This window comes from Thamnophis elegans, chromosome 1, assembly GCF_009769535.1.
Source record: "Thamnophis elegans isolate rThaEle1 chromosome 1, rThaEle1.pri, whole genome shotgun sequence".
NCBI lineage: Eukaryota > Metazoa > Chordata > Lepidosauria > Squamata > Colubridae > Thamnophis > Thamnophis elegans.
In genome coordinates this window covers 159,926,476-159,945,587 of record NC_045541.1, presented here as the reverse complement: position 1 = coordinate 159,945,587, position 19,112 = coordinate 159,926,476, and the positions used below count along the sequence as shown (strand labels likewise).

Sequence of the window (19,112 nt, the reverse complement as noted above, 5' to 3'; positions counted from 1 at the left end):
GAGGCAAGCTGTTCCACTGATTAATTGTTCTAACTTGTCAGGAAACTTCTCCTCAGTTCTAAGTTGCTTCTCTCCTTGATTAGTTTCCACCCATTGCTTCTTGTTCCGCCCTCAGGTGCTTTGGAGAAGTTTGACTCCCTCTTCTTTGTGGCAAATTCTTGACAAGACTTTAGAAGCAGCTTGTCCTTGCCTCTTCCTTCCTAGGGCTGAGAGAGAGTAATGATCCAAGGTCATCCAGCTGCATTCGGACCCAAAGGAGGACTAGAATCAGTTTCCCAGTTTCTAGCCTGACCTCTGAATCATTTAAGCAAACTGACTTTGTTGAACTTGGCAACTATTGTCTTTTCTGAACTGTTCCATGCCTTTAGATATGGCAGCTAGGACACTCTATAGTTTGTTTAACAAACCATAGCTTAATGCAATTTGTGGATTTAGGTTTTACGTATAGAAGACTATCTAAAAAAAAATCTAAAACACAGAAGCAGCTCTGACAATGGGTCTGAAAAAGATGCTTACACCACAAACTAGTTTTAACTCATTCCTTCTTTGCCCACTGTCTTGTGATTGTTGACAGCTACATCAAACACAATTGCTAGAATGCTATTGGTCATGTGATTTATTGTGGTAGATGTGAACTGTAAACCTTTGTAAAGCACTGGATATACACATTTCTCTGGAAAATTTATGTGCTAGTCTGGGAGAAGGCTAGAGTAAGTCTCCAATCTTATACTGCCTCCCTCTGGCATTGGAGAAGTTGGCTGTCCCCAAAATAAGTTAATTTTCACGCCCTGCGTTGCAGGTTCTCAGCAATGGCAGACAGTATGTAGCTGCCGTTAGCTTTTTTAGCCATCAGATTCTTTTTATTTGTTTGTGTACTGCCAAAATCCAATAATTCTTGCATGAAAACCTTCAGTGAATGCCTATGCCATAGGCGTAGTTGAGAAATGGAAGAACCTTGTGTGGCAAATCATTTCCATATTGTTGCCAAGAATACTACATTAGTGTATTCTGGAGCTGAATGTAAAGCTTTAACTTTTTCATCTTCTGGTCTCAGTGTGACATGGAACTGGAATTAAATCCAACAGGCTTAACTCTCAATCCAGTAGGGAAGAAAATCAAATATATATGATTACCTAATCTCTGGTTAAACATGCAGGTGACTGGCTCACCATGAACACATCATCAGGTTTTTTTGTAGGTAGATTTGTTGACTATGGACGTTGGCGATGTCTTCAGAGAGCCATATGCAAGAAACAAGAGGTGTTGAAGGTGTGGGCAGACCCAGGTGCTGTTCCACCATAATCTAAAAAAGCTTTCTGGGTAACTTAGAGCTAGTTACTCTCTCAGCCCCTCTCTACCTCACAGGTTGTTTGCCTTGGGGAAGAATAAAAGGAAAACTATGTACATTGCTGCCTTGAGTTCCAGAATAAAATATTCTGCTAGTAAATGGTAGTATTGTGATTGGCTACACCAGCACAAGATGAGTATATAAATGTGATAGATCAACAAATAAATAATAAAATAAAATCATGTGGGATTGCACTGAGCAGTCTTAGCATTAATTTGAAGACTACATTTACCTTTGCACAAAAACAGCAACTCTGTTACCTAATGCACGGCAGACTTTGCCTTTTAACTTTTGTCTCTATATGTGACTGTTATATTTTCAATATATTATTTTGAAAAAAAGTCTGAAACTATGCAGTAAGTTCAGCAAACATGTAAAGATGCATTAGGATAAGAACAATAGTTTAATAAATCATTAAATTAGACAACCTGTCACTTGCTGGGGCATTCTTTCACAGACATTTCTTTAGTAAACAGAATGACCACGGATGGGCAAAGACATTATGGGAGCAGGAACAACTTCTGTTTTCCCGCCGTCTTCCCCATTGAATTGACATGAGGGGAAACTGGTAAAGAGCATCAGAAATGCTTCTCCCTCCCTCCTTATCATTCCGTCATTTTCTTCCTTGCTTCTGTCTTCCTTTGCCAGCTTCCCCATTTACTTTACTTGTGGGAAGCTTGTGGGCGAAAAGTCAATGGGAAGTTGCAAGTCCAAGGCTAGCAGACAGGTAAGTGGGGAGTCATGAGAGGCGCTGTGTGGTTGGTGAAGCATTTCCGGATGTGTGGAAGAGATGCCATACAGGTTGGGGAGGGTGCACAGGGAGGTGGTGTGATTCAAGAAGAATTGGGGTGGTAGTGTTCACAGATGGGGCATGGGACTGCTTGGGAGAGTATGAGAGGTGCCATGCAGGTTGGGAATGGTGCAGAGAGGCAGTGTGGTGCAGGTCAGAAAAGGCAAATGGAGGTGTGCAAGAGGTGCTGTATGGGTTAGGAAAGGCACAGCGGTAGGGTGGCACAGGCCAGGGAGGATGTGTGGGGTTCAACAAACACAACATGATTTTGGTGAAGGTTCAGGGAACAGCATGGGCCAAGAAAGTGCTGAGTTTTCCCCCTGCTCTGTTCCTTCTTCTTTCTTTCTCCCTCCATATTAATTTCCTTCCTTTCCCAGCAGGATGATAAGCCCATTTGTGATACCTTAGTTCAAAACTTGTTGTCCTATGATGCCTCATTCTGCCCATTTAAAGAAGAAAGAATTTTAATATATAAATTTTCTAATAAAATGTTAATTTTAAAACAGGTTTTGCCCAAGAGGAATTGGATATTATGCATATATTCATAGAAAACCATTCATTTGACATTCTCAAGTTAACTTCTTTCTTTTTCTTTCCTTCTTTTTCTCTTTCTTTCCTTTTTTCTTTCTCCTCTGTAGTTCTTTTTCAAGAGAATTGTTTTTTTTCTGAGATCACTTTAGTTTAAAACAATATGCTGTTTCTGCAGAGATGTTCTGCAGAAAATTTATTAAAAATTCTTTAATTTCCAATTTTCTTCAGAGTTCTTCTGTAAATTAGAGGTCAGAAAACACCATCAAGGATTTCATGATGAAATATTCTGAAAAATGTAATAAACAATTTGGTTAAATCTAACAATCAAAACAATTTCCTTCCATAATTACATGTTACACACTTTCTTCCCTCAGCCATGTGCTAATGTGTTTGATGCTATCACACCTAATACTGGGAAAGATTGAGGGAAAAAGAAGAAAGGGACAACAGAGAATGAGGTGGCTGGATGAAGTCACTAAAGCAGTAGGCGTGAGTCTAAATGGACTCCGGGGGATGGTAGAGAACAGGAAGGTCTGGAGAAATGTTGTCCATGTGGTCGTGATGGGTCAGACACAACTTCGCAACTAACACAACAACAATCACACCTAGTCAGCATTATATCTGCACTGGGACATTTTATCCACAGTGAATCATCTATGAGGCAATGCCTGCCCTCTGGAATAAAGTTTCCCCCATAGATTCAAATGGCTCCCTCTCTACTTGTGTTTTGAAGAACCCTGAAAACTCGGATTTTCACCTTGGCCTTTGATGAGCATGTTTGAAATCCCCCTTTTTTTTCTTTCTCTTTTTGTTTCTCATCTGATTTTATTTTATCGGTGCATCTTCATTCTTTTTTGTTTTGTGGTGTTTTCTTATTTTTAATAATTTCTAAACCGCTCAGAGTCACTGAATTTATATGTCACTCAGGTGACATATAAATTGAATATGTAAAGAAATGGAGGTCAAAAAAGATAAGAGATTTCAAATGTATGCTATATGTAACTGGAATAAAGATGGATTTGATTTTTAAGTGGACAACTCTGAAACTAAATCAGAGTCTCAAATAATTTTTATTCAATCGGCTTGTAAGGAGGGAAGATGGTTTGGTTATACTGTGTTTTCCCGAAAATAAGACAGGGTCTTATTTTCTTTTCATCCACAAAATATGGCTTGGGCCTTATTATCAGGGGAGGGCTTATTGTTTTCGGGTTGGCATACTCTCAACTCCCCCATCTGGCCAGGCAGAATGCCACTTCCTGACCTAACGGTATCCCGAAGGCGCCAAGCAACATGAGGGCCTTTCTCCCCCCTCCCGCGGCTTGGCGCCTTCGGGATACTGCCTGACCCCGGGGTGTGTGTGTCCAGGGGGCTTATTTTCAGGGGGGGCTTATATTTTTGCCCACATGAAAAATGTGCCAAGGCCTTATTTTCAGGACAGGTTGTATTTTCAGGGAAACATGTTAGGGTCTGCTAAGGGGATTGGACTAGACCTCCAAGGTCCCTTCCAGCTCTATTCTGATTGATATCCAGAACATGTTTAACTCACTTAAAGAACCAATAAGGCTAATACTTACCATTTTTTCTTTTGCATGATAAAGATATGAATGTCTTCACTCCGATATTCTTCATCATGTTCACCCAAGGGGACCTTTTGCAACTCAAAGTCCCTCTGAAGAAGCTGTGATTTAAAATTATACCAGAATAAGCTCTTAAAAACCACAGTATTCTCAAAATGTTATTTGTGCTGCTTATGACTGTTTTAGGAAATAATAGAAAGCATGAAATCATTACTCAGTATTTTAGAATCCTGGTTTTGAAAACCTGCCCTTCTATTCTTGCAAAGACCCCCTCTCCAGAGAAATTTGATTCCTTCAGATCCACTTGAATGTGACTCACCTCAAAGTATCTTTTCTCTACTTCTGGGTTTTGTCCCACAGTCCTTTCTTCGTAACAACAAAGGATGAAAGTATCCAAGCCAGCCAAGTCCCTCAGGGTCTTAACCAATGGTTCCAGTGACTAATCATGAAAGTTAGATATTTGACATTTAGCCTCCACCGTTTATATATGGCTCAGTCCAATTTGTACTTCAAAAAGCTGAATACAAGCAACTGGATCACTTTATTAGCACGTATTATTTTTTTTTTGATGGCCTCTCAAAACTTTAAGTTATTTTGAATAATTACCAGGCAACTAGCAGTAGTAAGTGCAAGTAGAATCCAGAGAAAGAATATAGACTTAGGATGACAATCATGAGGTACTGAAAGGCTATTATTTTTATATTCTATCAGCCTGACAAAAGATGACATAGGAGTTAGAGAAGGAGAGAACTCTCAATTGCCTAGATTCCAACTTTCAAAATCATGAATAAATCGTCATGCTGAATGTTTATGGGAACTGTAGTCTAAAACATCATTGGGGTCCTTGGCTGTCTACCCTAAACGTATAGCATCTGACCAAAACTGGAAGATCTGGACTCAACATCCTATTTACTTATGAAATTCACTGGATAACATTGGACTACTCGCTATGACTGCCTGTATGTGTCTCACAGAAATGATGTGAAGATAAGATAGGTGCAAGGACCTTAGCCCTTTAACAGAAAGGAAAGGGCTTTTTTTAACCATAATTAAATGCAATTTTAAAGAATTTGGGCAGGGTGAGCTCCTCGAGATCATTCAGAAATCTAATAGCCAAACATAAGACTCAAAAGTTCAAAGGTGTTCATAGACTTTGTACTCCCTACTGGAGAAAGAAAACACAGCCCACTGATTATCATTTTACTGTGGCATTTCTACCATGATCTCACAGCATCAAAATCAGTTCAAAGGATGTCACAAGTTTAATCCCAATTACAGGGCTAGAGATTCTTTGACTGCCCTCAACTCTATTCTTAGCCCACTGATATTAATTAATGGAATGCAGTTTACCTCTTTATAGTAGATGCAGTCTGCCATCAATATGAAATCAGGCGCAGGAAGAAAATCTGTTACATCCTCCCCCCTAAACATGTGAATAAAAGGAGTAAAGACTTGTGGATTACTTATTTAACTAGTCCATATGGCTCAGGGGTGGGTTCCTGCCAGTTCTAACCTCTTCTATAGAAGAGGTTCCAGAAATCTACTGTGCTGTTTAGAACCGGTTCCAGCTCCCTCCCCCCGCCTGTCCGCACCATGCTTGCCCCACCCACTGCGCATTGATTGGCTGGCTCACCAAACGCCCCGCCCGCCTCTAAGAGTCCTATCTAAACCTTAAAGTCTTAAAGCTGTCAAGTTTGAACACTCCTGGGTTTTTTTTTTCTAAAGGGTTAGGGGTGCAAGGGTTTTGTAACTTGACAGCTTTAAGACTTGCGTGCTTCAAATGCCAGAGTTTCTGAGCCAACATTTTGGTTGCTAAGCAAGAGTGTTGTTAAGTGAGTTTCACCACATTTTACAAGTTGGCCACGCCTACCCAGTCACATGACTGCCAAGCCACTTTCACTCGGTCACATGGCTGGCAAGCCACCCCTACCCGGTCACATTGCTGGCAAGCCACACCCACAAAGCAGGCCACACCTACAGAAGAGGTTCTAAAAAAATTTGAAACCCACCACTGATATGGCTGTATATCTGACATGAATCTTGGGGCAGGGGGGGGCTAACAATTAAAAACAGAATAAAACAACCACAATTATAAGATATATATATATATCTTATAATTGTGGTTGATTGGGGCTTACCAGGGGTTGTAAAAATACCTTCCACCCTGGCTTCGCTGATAACAGGATGAGAGCCTGGGCCCTAATGGCTAAGATCTCTGCCTAGTATGCCTAGTGTGCAATATAGCCCAGGTTCAAATCCCAGTAAGGGTATGGCTAGCTGATGAGAGCTAAATAGCTTGAAATAGATCTATACTAGTCTCCCTTTATTTATTTATCAGCACAAATAAAAAAAAAAACCACTATATATATATATATATATTTGTTATATTTATGCTGATAAATAAATAAAGGGAGACTAGTATAGATCTATTTCAAGCTATTTAGCTCTCATCAGCTAGCCATACCCAAGTTTTTGGGAATCGAACCTGTGCTCTATTGCCTCCCAGGCAGGGAGTTAACCATTTGAGCTACAGAGAACGACTCCTTTATCAGCCAGCCAGGGTGGGAGGTATATACTTAAAGTCACAACCCCTGGTATGCCCAAGTATGGGAGGAAGGTCACACTTCCACTCTCTGTCATTAGGCTCGTCACAAGAGACCATCCAGACAGAAACCCAATATTTTTTACTGTTGCCTTTTTTGTTACATTTGTTATATTTATGCTGATAAATAAATAAAGGGAGACTAGTATAGATCTATTTCAAGCTATTTAGCTCTCATCAGCTAGCCATACCCAAGTTTGGGAATCGAACCTGTGCTCTATTGCCTCCCAGGCAGGGAGTTAACCATTTGAGCTACAGAGAACGACTCCTTTATCAGCCAGCCAGGGTGGGAGGTATATACAAAGTCACAACCCCTGGTATGCCCAAGTATGGGAGGAAGGTCACACTTCCACTCTCTGTCATTAGGCTCGTCACAAGAGACCATCCAGACAGAAACCCAATATTTACAGAAATATTGTAAAAAATATTTGATAAAGGAGTCGTTCTCTGTAGCTCAAATGGTTAACTCCCTGCCTGGGAGGCAATAGAGCACAGGTTTGATTCCCAAACTTGGGTATGGCTAGCTGATGAGAGCTAAATAGCTTGAAATAGATCTATACTAGTCTCCCTTTATTTATTTATCAGCATAAATATAACAAATGTAACAAAAAAGGCAACAGTAAAAAATATTGGGTTTCTGTCTGGATGGTCTCTTGTGACGAGCCTAATGACAGAGAGTGGAAGTGTGACCTTCCTCCCATACTTGGGCATACCAGGGGTTGTGACTTTAAGTATATACCTCCCACCCTGGCTGGCTGATAAAGGAGTCGTTCTCTGTAGCTCAAATGGTTAACTCCCTGCCTGGGAGGCAATAGAGCACAGGTTCGATTCCCAAACTTGGGTATGGCTAGCTGATGAGAGCTAAATAGCTTGAAATAGATCTATACTAGTCTCCCTTTATTTATTTATCAGCATAAATATAACATACATATATATATATATATATATATATATATATATATATATATATATATATATATATATATATATATATATATATATATATATATGATAACAGCTGAGACCACTCATGACATCCCACATTTAATAGAACCATGACCCAGAAACAGGATCATCCACACTATCATGACCCCAAGCTTGAGAGCAAACCAAGTTTGTAATGTCTTGAAAAAGACCAGCAAATTCAGGGCCTAATTACTCTGAGGAGATGTTGCAGAGGGTTGGTGCCATGGCATAGGAGGCTGGATGGTATCTCTTGCCTCAGCACCTGGAATAGGTCTTTCCTACCAAATCTAACAAAACATCACTGGGGAAATACAATAAGCAACTAAAGCCCAGAAGGTTGATGATGTAACATAAACAATATTGGGAATATTTGTTACTGATTGGTTTATCTTCAGTGGTCATTTTTCCTTTTGTTTCCTGATGTGTCTTATCTATAGAACTTAGTTATTTTACTAATGTTATTCTTATCATTATTAATAATTTAAACTTACTTTATTTATTTATTTATTTATTTATTTATTTATTTATTTATTTATTTATTTATTTATTTATAAAATTTATATGCCGCCCAATCCCGAAGGACTCCGGGCAGCTTACAAAAAAGAGAAAGAAAAAAAAGACACATAATGAACACATAACCAAAAAAAAAAATAGCAACACCTCCTACATTCATTCTAATCAGGGCTGGACCTCAACAGTGAGGTCAACAGCCCCAGGCCTGCCGGAACAGCCAAGTTTTTACAGCTTTCCTGAAGGCCATGAGAGTGGGTATGGTCCGGATCTCTGAGAGTAGCTGATTCCAAAGAGTCGGAGCAGCCACAGAGAAGGCTCTCCTCCGGGGGCCCGCCAGCCGACACTGTCTGGCTGACAGCATCTGAAGGAGGCCCAATCTGTGGGATCTTACTGGCCGCTGGGAGGTATGTGGCAGTAGGCGGTCTCGAAGGTACGCTGGCCCTAAGTCATGTAGGGCTTTAAAGGTAATAACCAACACCTTGAATTGCGTCCGGAGACCAATTGGTAGCCAGTGCAGCTCGCGGAGGATAGGTGTAACGTGGGTGTACCTCGGTGCACCCAATATCGCTCGCGCAGCTGCATTCTGGACTAACTGCAGTCTCCGAACGCTTTTCAAGCGTAGCCCCATGTAGAGCGCATTGCAATAATCCAGCCTTGAGGTGACAAGGGCGTGAGTAACCGTTTGAAGTGCCTCCCGATCCAAATAGGGCCGCAATTGGTGCACCAGACGAACCTGGGCAAAGGTCACAGCTGATAGATGATGTTCCAGTTTCAGCTGCAAATCCAGGAGGACCCCCAAATTGCGGACCCTCTCTGAGGGGCGTAAATTTTCACCCCCCAGGGTTAAGGATGGACTGTCTAAGCTGTCCTTCGGGGGCAGCATCCAAAGCCACTCAGTCTTATCGGGATTGAGCACAAGTTTGTTCACCCCCATCCAGATCCTAACAGCCTCCAGGCATTGGCACATCACGTCCGCCGCTACACTGAGCTGGCAGAAAGATACAGTTGAGTATCATCTGCATATTGATGGTACTTTACCCCGTGCTGTCACATGATCTCACCCAGCGGCTTCATGTAGATGTTAAATAGGAGGGGGGACAAGACCGAACCTTGTGGCACACCACATTTGAGGGGCCTAGGGGTCGACTTTTGCCCCCCGACCAACACCTACTGCGACCTGTCAGAGAGGTAAGAGGAGAACTACCGTAAAACGGTGCCTCTCACTCCCACCTCCCCTAGGCGTCGCAGAAGGATACCATGGTCGATGGTATTGAAGGCCGCTGAGAGGTCAAGAAGCACCAGGATAGAGGAATGTCCCCTATCTCTGGCCCGCCAGAGATCATCGGTCAGGGCGACCAAAGCGGTTTCCGTGCTGTACCCAGGCCTGAAACTGGACTGAAAGGAGTCTAGATAATCCGTTTCATTCAAGGTCCGTCGGAGTTGAAGGGCCACTACCTTCTCAACAACCTTCCCCAAAAAAGGAAGGTTGGAGACAGGACGATAGTTTTTCAAAATAGCTGGGTCCAGGGAAGGCTTCTTGAGGAGGGGTCTTACCACTGCTTCCTTTAATGGTTGCAGGAAAGACCCCTCCTGCAAAGATGCGTTAGTAATCGTCTGGAGCCAGCCTCGTGTCACCTCTCTGCTGGTCGAAACCAGCCAGGAGGGGCACGGGTCCAATAAACAGGTGGAGGCACTCATCGCTCCCATGGCCTTGTTCACTTCCTCAGGGATGACAAATTCGAACTCATCCCAGAAAATCCGATTAAAACTAACCCTCGGCATCTTGGCTGGTACTGTCCAAGCGGAGTCCAGCTCTGTCCGAATCTGAGTGATTTTATCCGACAGAAACTGAACAAACTCCTCAGCTCTTCCCTGCAGGGGTTCCCACGCCTCCTCACCTTTCAGGAGGGAGCGGGTCACCCTAAACAGGGCGGCTGGGCGAGATTCCGCGGACGCAATAAGAGCGGAAAAATGCGTATATTTTGCCGCCCGTATCGCCGTTAGGTAAGTCCTGATAAAGGCTCTTAATAGTGATCGATCAGATTCAGAGTTACTAGCCCTCCAACGTCGCTCTAGGTTTCTCTTTTGGTGCTTCATCTCCAAGGTGCCCTCCTGGATCCACTGCCGCGGAGAGGCCTCAAAGGCGGAATCCGATCCAATGCTTCAGGCGCCGCAACGTTCCAGGCAGCGATCAAAGACTCGGCCGGATTGTGGACAAGGGAGTCAGGTATCTCTCCAAGCTCCCTCTGAAATCCCTCTGGGTCCATCAGGCGCCTGGGGCGGAACCACTTAGTCGGCTCCACCTCCCTGCAATGGGGGAGTAGCGTCCTGAAGTCAAGCCTCAGCAAGGAGTGATCTGACCATGACAAGGGCGAGGTCTCTATTCTCCTTAACTCGAGATCACGCCTCCACTGCCCCGAGAGAAATACAAGGTCAAGCATGTGTCCTGCTCTATGAATTGGACCCTGAACTACCTGGGTCAAGTCCATGGTTGTCATGGAAGCCATGAACTCCTGTGCCCCATCTGAGTGTTCACCGAGAGATGGCAGATTAAAGTCCCCCAGTACCATTAGTCTGGGGAACTCCACTGCCAACCCGGCTACTGCCTCTAGCAGCACAGGCAGGGCTGTCGTGACGCAGCTGGGAGGTAGGTACGTCAACAGCAAGCCCAACTGAACCCCTAGGTCCAACTTCAAGAGGAGACTCTCACACCCCACAATCTCTGGGGCAGGGATCCTGCGAGGAACTAACGACCTTCGGACGATAACTGCTACTCCCCCAACCCTTCTCTGGTGCCGTGGTTGGTGGAGCACTTGGAACCCATCTGGGCACATTTCTGAGAGGGGGACTCCTCCCTCTTGGCCCAGCCAGGTTTCGGTTATACATGCCAGGTCTGCCTCCTTGTCTAATATTAAATCCCAGACGAGGGGAGCTTTGTTCACAATCGACCTGGCATTTAGCAGCAACAACCTGAGACCAGGGCCCTGAACTCCTCTGCCACCAGGTCCTTGAGTTGAGTCTGAGGGGCCGGAACAAGGAATCGCTGTAATGTAGTGAGTCCTTCTTCCCCTGTAATGGCTAGCCCTACAGCTCCCGTCATATCTGCCCCTCCCAGTCGTAACCAAAATGCTCCGACATCCCCCCATCCCCTCCACCCTCCCCCATGGCTCCCATTCTTCCCAGCAGGCCACGCGTACCATTCACTCCAGGACGGGAGGCGAGTCTGGGCCCCCATCCACTTCTGCTTCTGCACTCAGTGGAGGGGACTCCAGGTCGCACTCCCGGTCCTATCATACTCACCAATCAAACACTCTCTTCAGACACACCCTTATTGGCCACCTAACTCCAGTGTTTATATTGTATTAGTCACCCAGAATTGCTTTATATGAGGCAAATGGCCATATGAATCTAATCAATCTAATGAAAAATATAGAAATAACATTTGATTCATTAGTTATTTTATGTAGGCCCTGAATTTTAGCCAAGTTTCTTAAAGCAGTATAGTTAGATGCACATCTGATGTATCATTTATTTAAATTTTCCAAAGTCCTATCAAACTTTATAGTGTAACTTTAAATATATATAATTCACTCCAACAATTTATCAAGATCCTTTGCAGACTGAGGTACGCTAAAAATATTTAATCTGTCTTGTTAATCTTGTCATCTTCCCTCTGTGAGGGAGATGGTTTAAAAATATGATTAAACATATAAAATAAATTCGACTCTGTTGTAACTGTCTGATTAACCAAAATAGGTTTTCAATTTCTTAAAAGTAAATAAAAAAAATTAATACAAACCATTTCAGTACCTTGGCTTGAATAGAACCTGACACAAGATGTTCATTATTTTCAATGTTCACTTTTAATAAATCCTGAACTTCCTCCAGATCAGTAACAGTAACATTTGCTCTACAAAAAAGATGGAAGGAAAATATGTTAGTATTCCTGGTCCTGCACTATTATTCAAGCAATGCAAGAGAGAAAACAGCATGAAAGTATAAAATCCACCCACTGAATAGTATAAAATTTTGTGAACTACAGCTAATTTCAGTGGCTGAACCAGGGTTTCTTAAATTTGTCTACGCTTACTGGGGAATTCTGGGAGTTGAAGGTCCCACATCTTCAAGCTGCCAAAGTTAAGAAACATTGGGCTAAGACTAATATAGGGTTTAGATTTGTGTGCATCTGATAAAATGATCTGCCTTTTAATAAGGTATGTTAGTTGGAAAAGGTGCTATCAGAATCCATACTGATGATTTGCCACAGTAGACAAGCATGGCTCCCTTCCACAATGTCAATTTTTAAAGAAGAAAGCAAATCATGTACAGGAAATTCCTGCCAAAGCAAATCATGAACAGAACTAAATGTATTAAGGCAACACAGAGCCAGTTCTCTTGGCAAATAAATTAGATAAAGCTGGAAAATATTACATGTGAAATATGGCCTAGCTTACTTTCAAATAACTGCAATAACCCTTTATAATAGTCCTAGAGATAAAATAATCTCCGTCTCTCTCTCGCTTCCTCCAATGGAGCAGGCATACAGAGGGAATTTTGCATCATCAGTGTTGTGCATGATTAACTATTTGCTTGACATGCTAAGGTGTAGTGTGACTTGTTTATTGCTTAACTTTTCGAATGATTACAGCCATTACAATTTGTAAGCAATTATTTCTGGTTTAGTGTGAGCCTATCCAAGATGGATTTATTCAACAGCCGGGGGTGGGGGTGGGTTTGCACTTTGTGTAAGTAGTAAGTGGGTTAAAAGTTCCTCTTTGGGGGAGATGGGTGGTTTAGAAACCTGAACTATAAATAAGTAAGTACATCCCCAAAAGAGATAAAGAAAAAACTTTCTTGGTAAATACTCTCTGGTCAGGAAGGTGTTGAGATGGTAGCAGGGCTCTCGAGCTCCTTTCTGCTTCCATCAGAAGCCCGGGGGGGTCTAGAGGAGCTGCTTCCCACATAGGAGCCGCACGGATCGTCGCCCTTTTCTCTGCCAGACCCGAGAGAACATCTAAGGCAGGGCAGAAGACCTAACGCGGTGCAGCAACTCCCAGAGAAGGCCCGGCAGCCCAGGATTGCCCCACGCCCGCCTGCCCTCGCTCCCGTACCCGAGGCTGGCAGCCACGAGGCCGACGAGGCCGGTGCCGGCGCCCAATTCGAGCGCGGCCTTGTGGCGGAGAACGCCCACCGGGCTTCCGCCGCTCTGCTCCGTGCCTTGCCCTGTTTGCGCCGCGCTCTTCTCCAGGAAGCGGGCCAGCACCAGCGCGGCGTCCCACACCACCGAGCCCGTCCCACCGGCTGAACGCTGCGTCAGCCGGAGGATCCCGGAGCCGTCCCGCCGGGGCAGCTCCCGTTCGAAGACGACCGCCGCTTGCGGCGGCGGCGGCGGCGGCATGAAGGAAGGACGGGCAAAGCGGGCCTTGTTTTCCGGCGGCGTCCTCTGACTGGGAGCTAGGAAGGGAGACCGGGCAGCCGCTCTTCTCCGCTCGCAGCTGCCCCGAAGGATCAGCGCGGAGACTTTCTTCCAGTCTCCGCTAGGTTTCCCTACTCCGTGAATTCCTACGCGAAGGGCGTGTCTCCGGATAAGAATAGGGTAGACGGACAACGTGAGAATAGCAGCGGCGGAGGCGGCAGAAATAGCGGTGCAGTCATGAATGAGGACAGTCAGGCAAAAAGCGAAATAGCTGCTTCATGTTAACTGTGACTGTGTGTGTGTGTGTCTGAGGGGCCGTCCGTGGTCTCTGCCCTCGGGGAACATCCTCCCTTGCCGAGATTAGGATGCCCCCAATCCTGCCGGCCTTTTGCTAGACCTTGAAAATCTGGTTTTGTATTTCTTGGTTGTATTGACAGGCATTATTTTTTTCTCAGCTGATGTCACGTTTATGTCCATTTCCAATACATTTTCTCCTTCTATTTTCCCAATAACAATCCCATGACGTAGTGTGGGCTGAGAAATAATGACTAGTCCTATAATGTTGTACTTGGTCTCAACTGATTTGATTGTTGGCTGCAGGTAGGATAGGCAGTTATTGAAATTGAACAAATTTCATATACTCGTTGGTTGGGTGGTTGAAATATATAGGCGTGTCCGACTCTTTGCGACTTTATAGGCAAATGCTTTCCATGCTACCCTGTCAAAGCCCTGCTTCTTTCAATTGTTGGATGTTCAACTTTGCGTCAGATTTGATGTTATCAAGCCAGCATGCTTGGTTGCTTGTCCTTCTTGTTCCACTAGCCATTCCTAGCATCATTGCCTTCTCCAATGAAGTTGCATTCATGATATGGCCAAAGTAAATTAGACATAGTGTTATGATTTTAGCTTCTAGTGTTATGTCTAATCTTATGTGATTCAGCACCTCCCTGTTACTCTGGCTGTAGGTGGTATACGTAATAATTTATGCCAGCATTACAGTTCAAACGCATGAATTCTTCGATAAGCCATTCTTAGTGTCCAACTCTCACACTCATACATCGTTATAGGGAAGACCTATACCTATACCTTTACAGTTCTATCTACCCTGCCATTTGCATTTATATTATATACATTTGCTTTTCCAGATCTTATTCTTGTTAATCATTGCAGCACGGTCTAAGATTATTCTGCATTTGCTTTCAGGACTAGAAGTGCCATTGTGAACAGTTTTGGATCCAAAAAAGATAAATTCTCAAACTAATTCAATGTCCTCCTTGTTGATTTTAAATCTCTCATGTTCATCTGCAGCTGTTGTCATTATTTGTGTTTTCTATACAGTTCCTCCTCCTGATGTTAAGACTCAATCCTACTTTTTACTTTCATCCTTGTTTTCCAGATCATTTTTTCCAGATCTTCCTTATTTTCAGCCGATAGTGTTGTATCACCTGCGTAAGTTATTTGATTCTTCCCCCAATCTTCACTCCATCAGATAGTTTCAGATCTAATTTCCGCATAATCATTTCAGCATACAGATTGGAAAAGGTGATAAAATACATCCCTAACTCCCTGATTCTGAATAAATCTATCACCATAAAGTGTTCTCACTATTGCCTCCTGATCAGTGAACAGTGATATGATGAGTCTGATCAGGTGGGATAGGACACCAAGATCATGCAAAGGTACCCATAGCCCATCCCATACCACACCCACATCCACCCACACAGACCTATTCTAAATATCTAATTCAGTGTGTTTATATTTTCTGCCTTTTTAAGAGAAAGGTATTCATAGATGAAACAGTGTACATCAGAATGAAGTTACCTGTATAGAAAGTATTCTGTTTCTCATATTACATAATAATAGGGAAAGCTATTTTGTTACTTTTACACAGCAATGAGACCCATTCTGGCTGCATAAATATAACACTGTAGGCTTTACCTGGTTATTGAATTATAGCATTATCAGAAGCAATTTTTACCTTTCTGATGCAAGAAGCTGAGTTTCCATGAGTTATTAAGACTTGGTTTTAATATTTGAAACTGTGAACATACAAAAACCTTTTATTAATTATTCATATGAATAGAGCATCAACCTCTTATGTGCAAATGGGACTCATTTCATATGACCTGTCTTCAAATATGTTGGGGTTACAACAAATCATGTATTGTTTACAAGAGTTTCTTGAATAAGCCACTATTGAATGGATTCACATGTAACAATTCACAGTCAGAATTGTTAATTGTATAACAAAATGGTTAGGTGCACATGACATCTTAACTCAGAACAAACATGCCATAATATGGTGCAATTTTCTTTACTACCAAATACATTCTTCCCCCTCATATCTGTTGCCGCAATATTAGTTTTAACTTGCAAGCTATGCATATTTGATGTTTTCTGGCTCTAAGGGCATAATAAAGATTAAAATAAGACTTGCAAACTTTTAATGGCTACATGCACCAATAATAGAGCATAAATAACAACTGGTAAGTAGTAGTACATTTTTAGTAGTCCTTTTAGTTTTCTGTGTTGTTAGGGAAACCTGTGTGTATCTTATGCAATGCCTAGTAAAAAGTATCCATAGTAAGATGTCCCAAAGGCGGAGGGCACAAGGACTTTTCCACGTAGGCCAGAGGGTATATCTCTCCACTAAATATCTCGGGCTGCTGTTGCCATGTAAGAAACTTGGGCCCAAATTCATTGGGCCTTTCCCAATCTTGCGAGTTATTAACCCAGTCACAATGCAGCTAAGACTCCCCCCCTCTACTGGGGAAAACACATCCAGTCTTAAACTGCAGCCTGCTCCAATCAGTTCAGGCATCTGATATCAGAGGAGACCCACTACGGTTACTGTAGATGGGGAACAGCACTATGTAGTGCAAGATATACTAGATACCAGGTGGCACAAGGGACAGTTACAATACCTTGCTTTATGGAATGGTTATGCCCTGTCGGAGGCATCGTGGGTTCATAGCAGGACTGTAGGGCGCCCCACCTGATAGCGAGATTCCACCACAGACATCTCACAAAACCAGGGGGAAGGGGTCCTTTGACTCCTAACTGACTGTAATTTATAGCTCGCCAAATGCTGTCTCCGTGGTAGGAGGCCGCATGTCAGCTCCAGCCAGCCCAGAGGCCTGGAGCTGCCATTCAGGGGAGAAACCTGGGCCAGCTGCCAGGATTCATCAGGCTTCACTCCTCCACAAACAGCTGAGTGAATCTACAAATCTAGTGATTACTGACTGACAACAATCCTCGATTAATTTCCGGGTGGTTTTTGTTCTCAGTTACAAAGGTATGGGTGTGCGCACGTGCAGGATACAGGTTATCCTAATTACTAAGTAACTATAAAAGGTGGTGGGGAGCACCGGGTGGCAGCTCTGACAATTTATTCATTGCCTTAGTGCTTGGTCAGTTCGTGCCGAAGGAAGAATACAAACTGCATTTCAACCATTTCTGTGTTTGGCTCTTTTCATTAACCCTTCGGAACCTGACAGGTACTTTGCTGAAAAAGCATGTTTGGGACAACCATGACTTAGATCAGGGCTGTCAAACTTGTGGCCCACTGGCTGCCTACATCGCACACCAGCCACACCCACGCCCAGTTTACTGAAGGGGAAAAAATATGTGACATCACGTGACGATGCGAGTTTGATACCCCTGACCTAGATGACCGAGAATCTCCATAGACACGTCCGATAGGTACTGTTCAAAAGGCAACTGGACTTCCATGTTTTTTTTTTCTTGAAAATGTTTCAGTTCCTATCCAAGAAGCTTCTTCAGTTCTTGGATGAGAAGCAAAATGTTTTCAAGGAATAAAACAAGAAAGTCCAGTTGCCTTTTGAAAAACACCTTCGTGACAACCATGACTTAGATTATTGAGAATCTCCATAAGGCATCCATAGCAAGAGTACAGATTTTTTAGTGAAATCTTTTGATTTCCAAAACTTAAGTTTTCCTTGGTTTTTGTCTAGCATTAATCTCTGTATTTACACAAATTTATAACCAATCATGTGCAGACTGTTTTGAACTGACACCACATCTGAGCTTAAAACTTCCCATTTTGAAATAGAAGTAGATATTCCAACTTTCCAAAATTCTCTGGAAATGTTCCAAGCGGCCTTGTTTCTAATATGAAAAGTCCTGGTTTTCTATGAGCACATTCTATTTTACACAACTCTATTAAGAATTATTTTTCCCAAGAAAGTAATGTAAGAGTTTCTTGTAACTCCCTTCCCTTGGATTTTTATGAATGACTGTTTTAACTGTGTTCTGAACCACCACTACCTCTTGGAATTTTTGGCTTAAATATCACATAGGGTGAAAGAGTTTATCACAGGGGTGTCAAACTGGATTTCTTTGAGGGCCGGATCAGCATTGTAGACAGGGGAGGGGGAGACAGGACAGACGCCTCCTGCAGTACCCTGATGGCCAAAACGGGGAGTGAAGGGGGGCTGCGTGTGGCCCCCTCTGCCCCGTTTTAGGCCTGAATGGTCTCCTACAGCACTCTGCCGGCCAAAAATGGGACACGTGGCGGCTCCATGAATCCCACTGTCTGCCTCCAGCAGCTCTCTGCCGGCCAAAAATGTGGTGCACAGAGCCTCCCTGTGGTCCTTTTTGGTCGGCAGAGTGCCACAGGAGGTTGGGGAGGCCAAACACAGGCTGCGGGGAGGGGACATTTTGGCTGGCAGAGACACTACGGGATGGTCCTTTGATATTTCAAGGCCAGATTTAAGCACCCCTGGTTTACCACAAATAGGTGACATGAAATTATTGGGCAAATAAAAAACTTGTTTAATCTCTGCAATAGTGGAAAGGAAGAGTGTACCATGTTGGATTTTCTGCCTTCGGCACCAACTTACCTAAAACCATTTCTAATGAGTTTCATCTGTTTCTCTTAATATATGCCCATCTTTGCAAGAATAATATAACTTGAACAGGGTTTTTTAAAAATTAAGACCAGGTGATTTATTAGTCTGGTTAAGAACTCTGATACAAAGAACAGTAAAAAGCCACATAGCAGTCAAGAGAAGGCTTTTGGATTCTACAGTACTTGAACATTGTGAAAGCGCCTAGTCACCAAAAAACCCCAAGGAATCCTGGTAGCACCTATTTCAACCAACCCATTTTAAAGTCATCACTGTATGCTGAATGTGCATACAGGTAGTCCTTGGCTTAGGATAGCTTTTTTTACAATTGTTCAAAAGTTACAATGACCTTGGAAAAAGGGACGTATGACCTGCACTTGCACTTACAACATCCCTATAGCAATATGAGAGGTTGGTAATCGGTTCACATTTATGACTAGTTGTTGCATCCTGTGGTCACATGATTGTACTTTATATTCTTTTTTGCCAATTTTTGGCAAA

At 43.1% G+C, this 19,112-nt stretch overlaps 1 protein-coding gene across 1 annotated transcript; it reads right to left on the bottom strand.

The window, feature by feature from the left end:
- Nucleotides 1-1,732: 1,732 nt before the first annotated feature.
- On the bottom strand, nt 1,733-16,788 carry VCPKMT (valosin containing protein lysine methyltransferase). Its single transcript, XM_032236904.1, has 6 exons — nt 13,439-16,788; nt 12,127-12,237; nt 5,597-5,669; nt 4,566-4,685; nt 4,244-4,347; nt 1,733-2,955 (listed from the first exon to the last, which is right to left on the bottom strand). Coding segments are annotated over exons 1-6 (696 nt in total). The 5' UTR covers nt 13,726-16,788; the 3' UTR covers nt 1,733-2,954.
- Between the last annotated feature and the right edge of the window lie 2,324 nt (nt 16,789-19,112).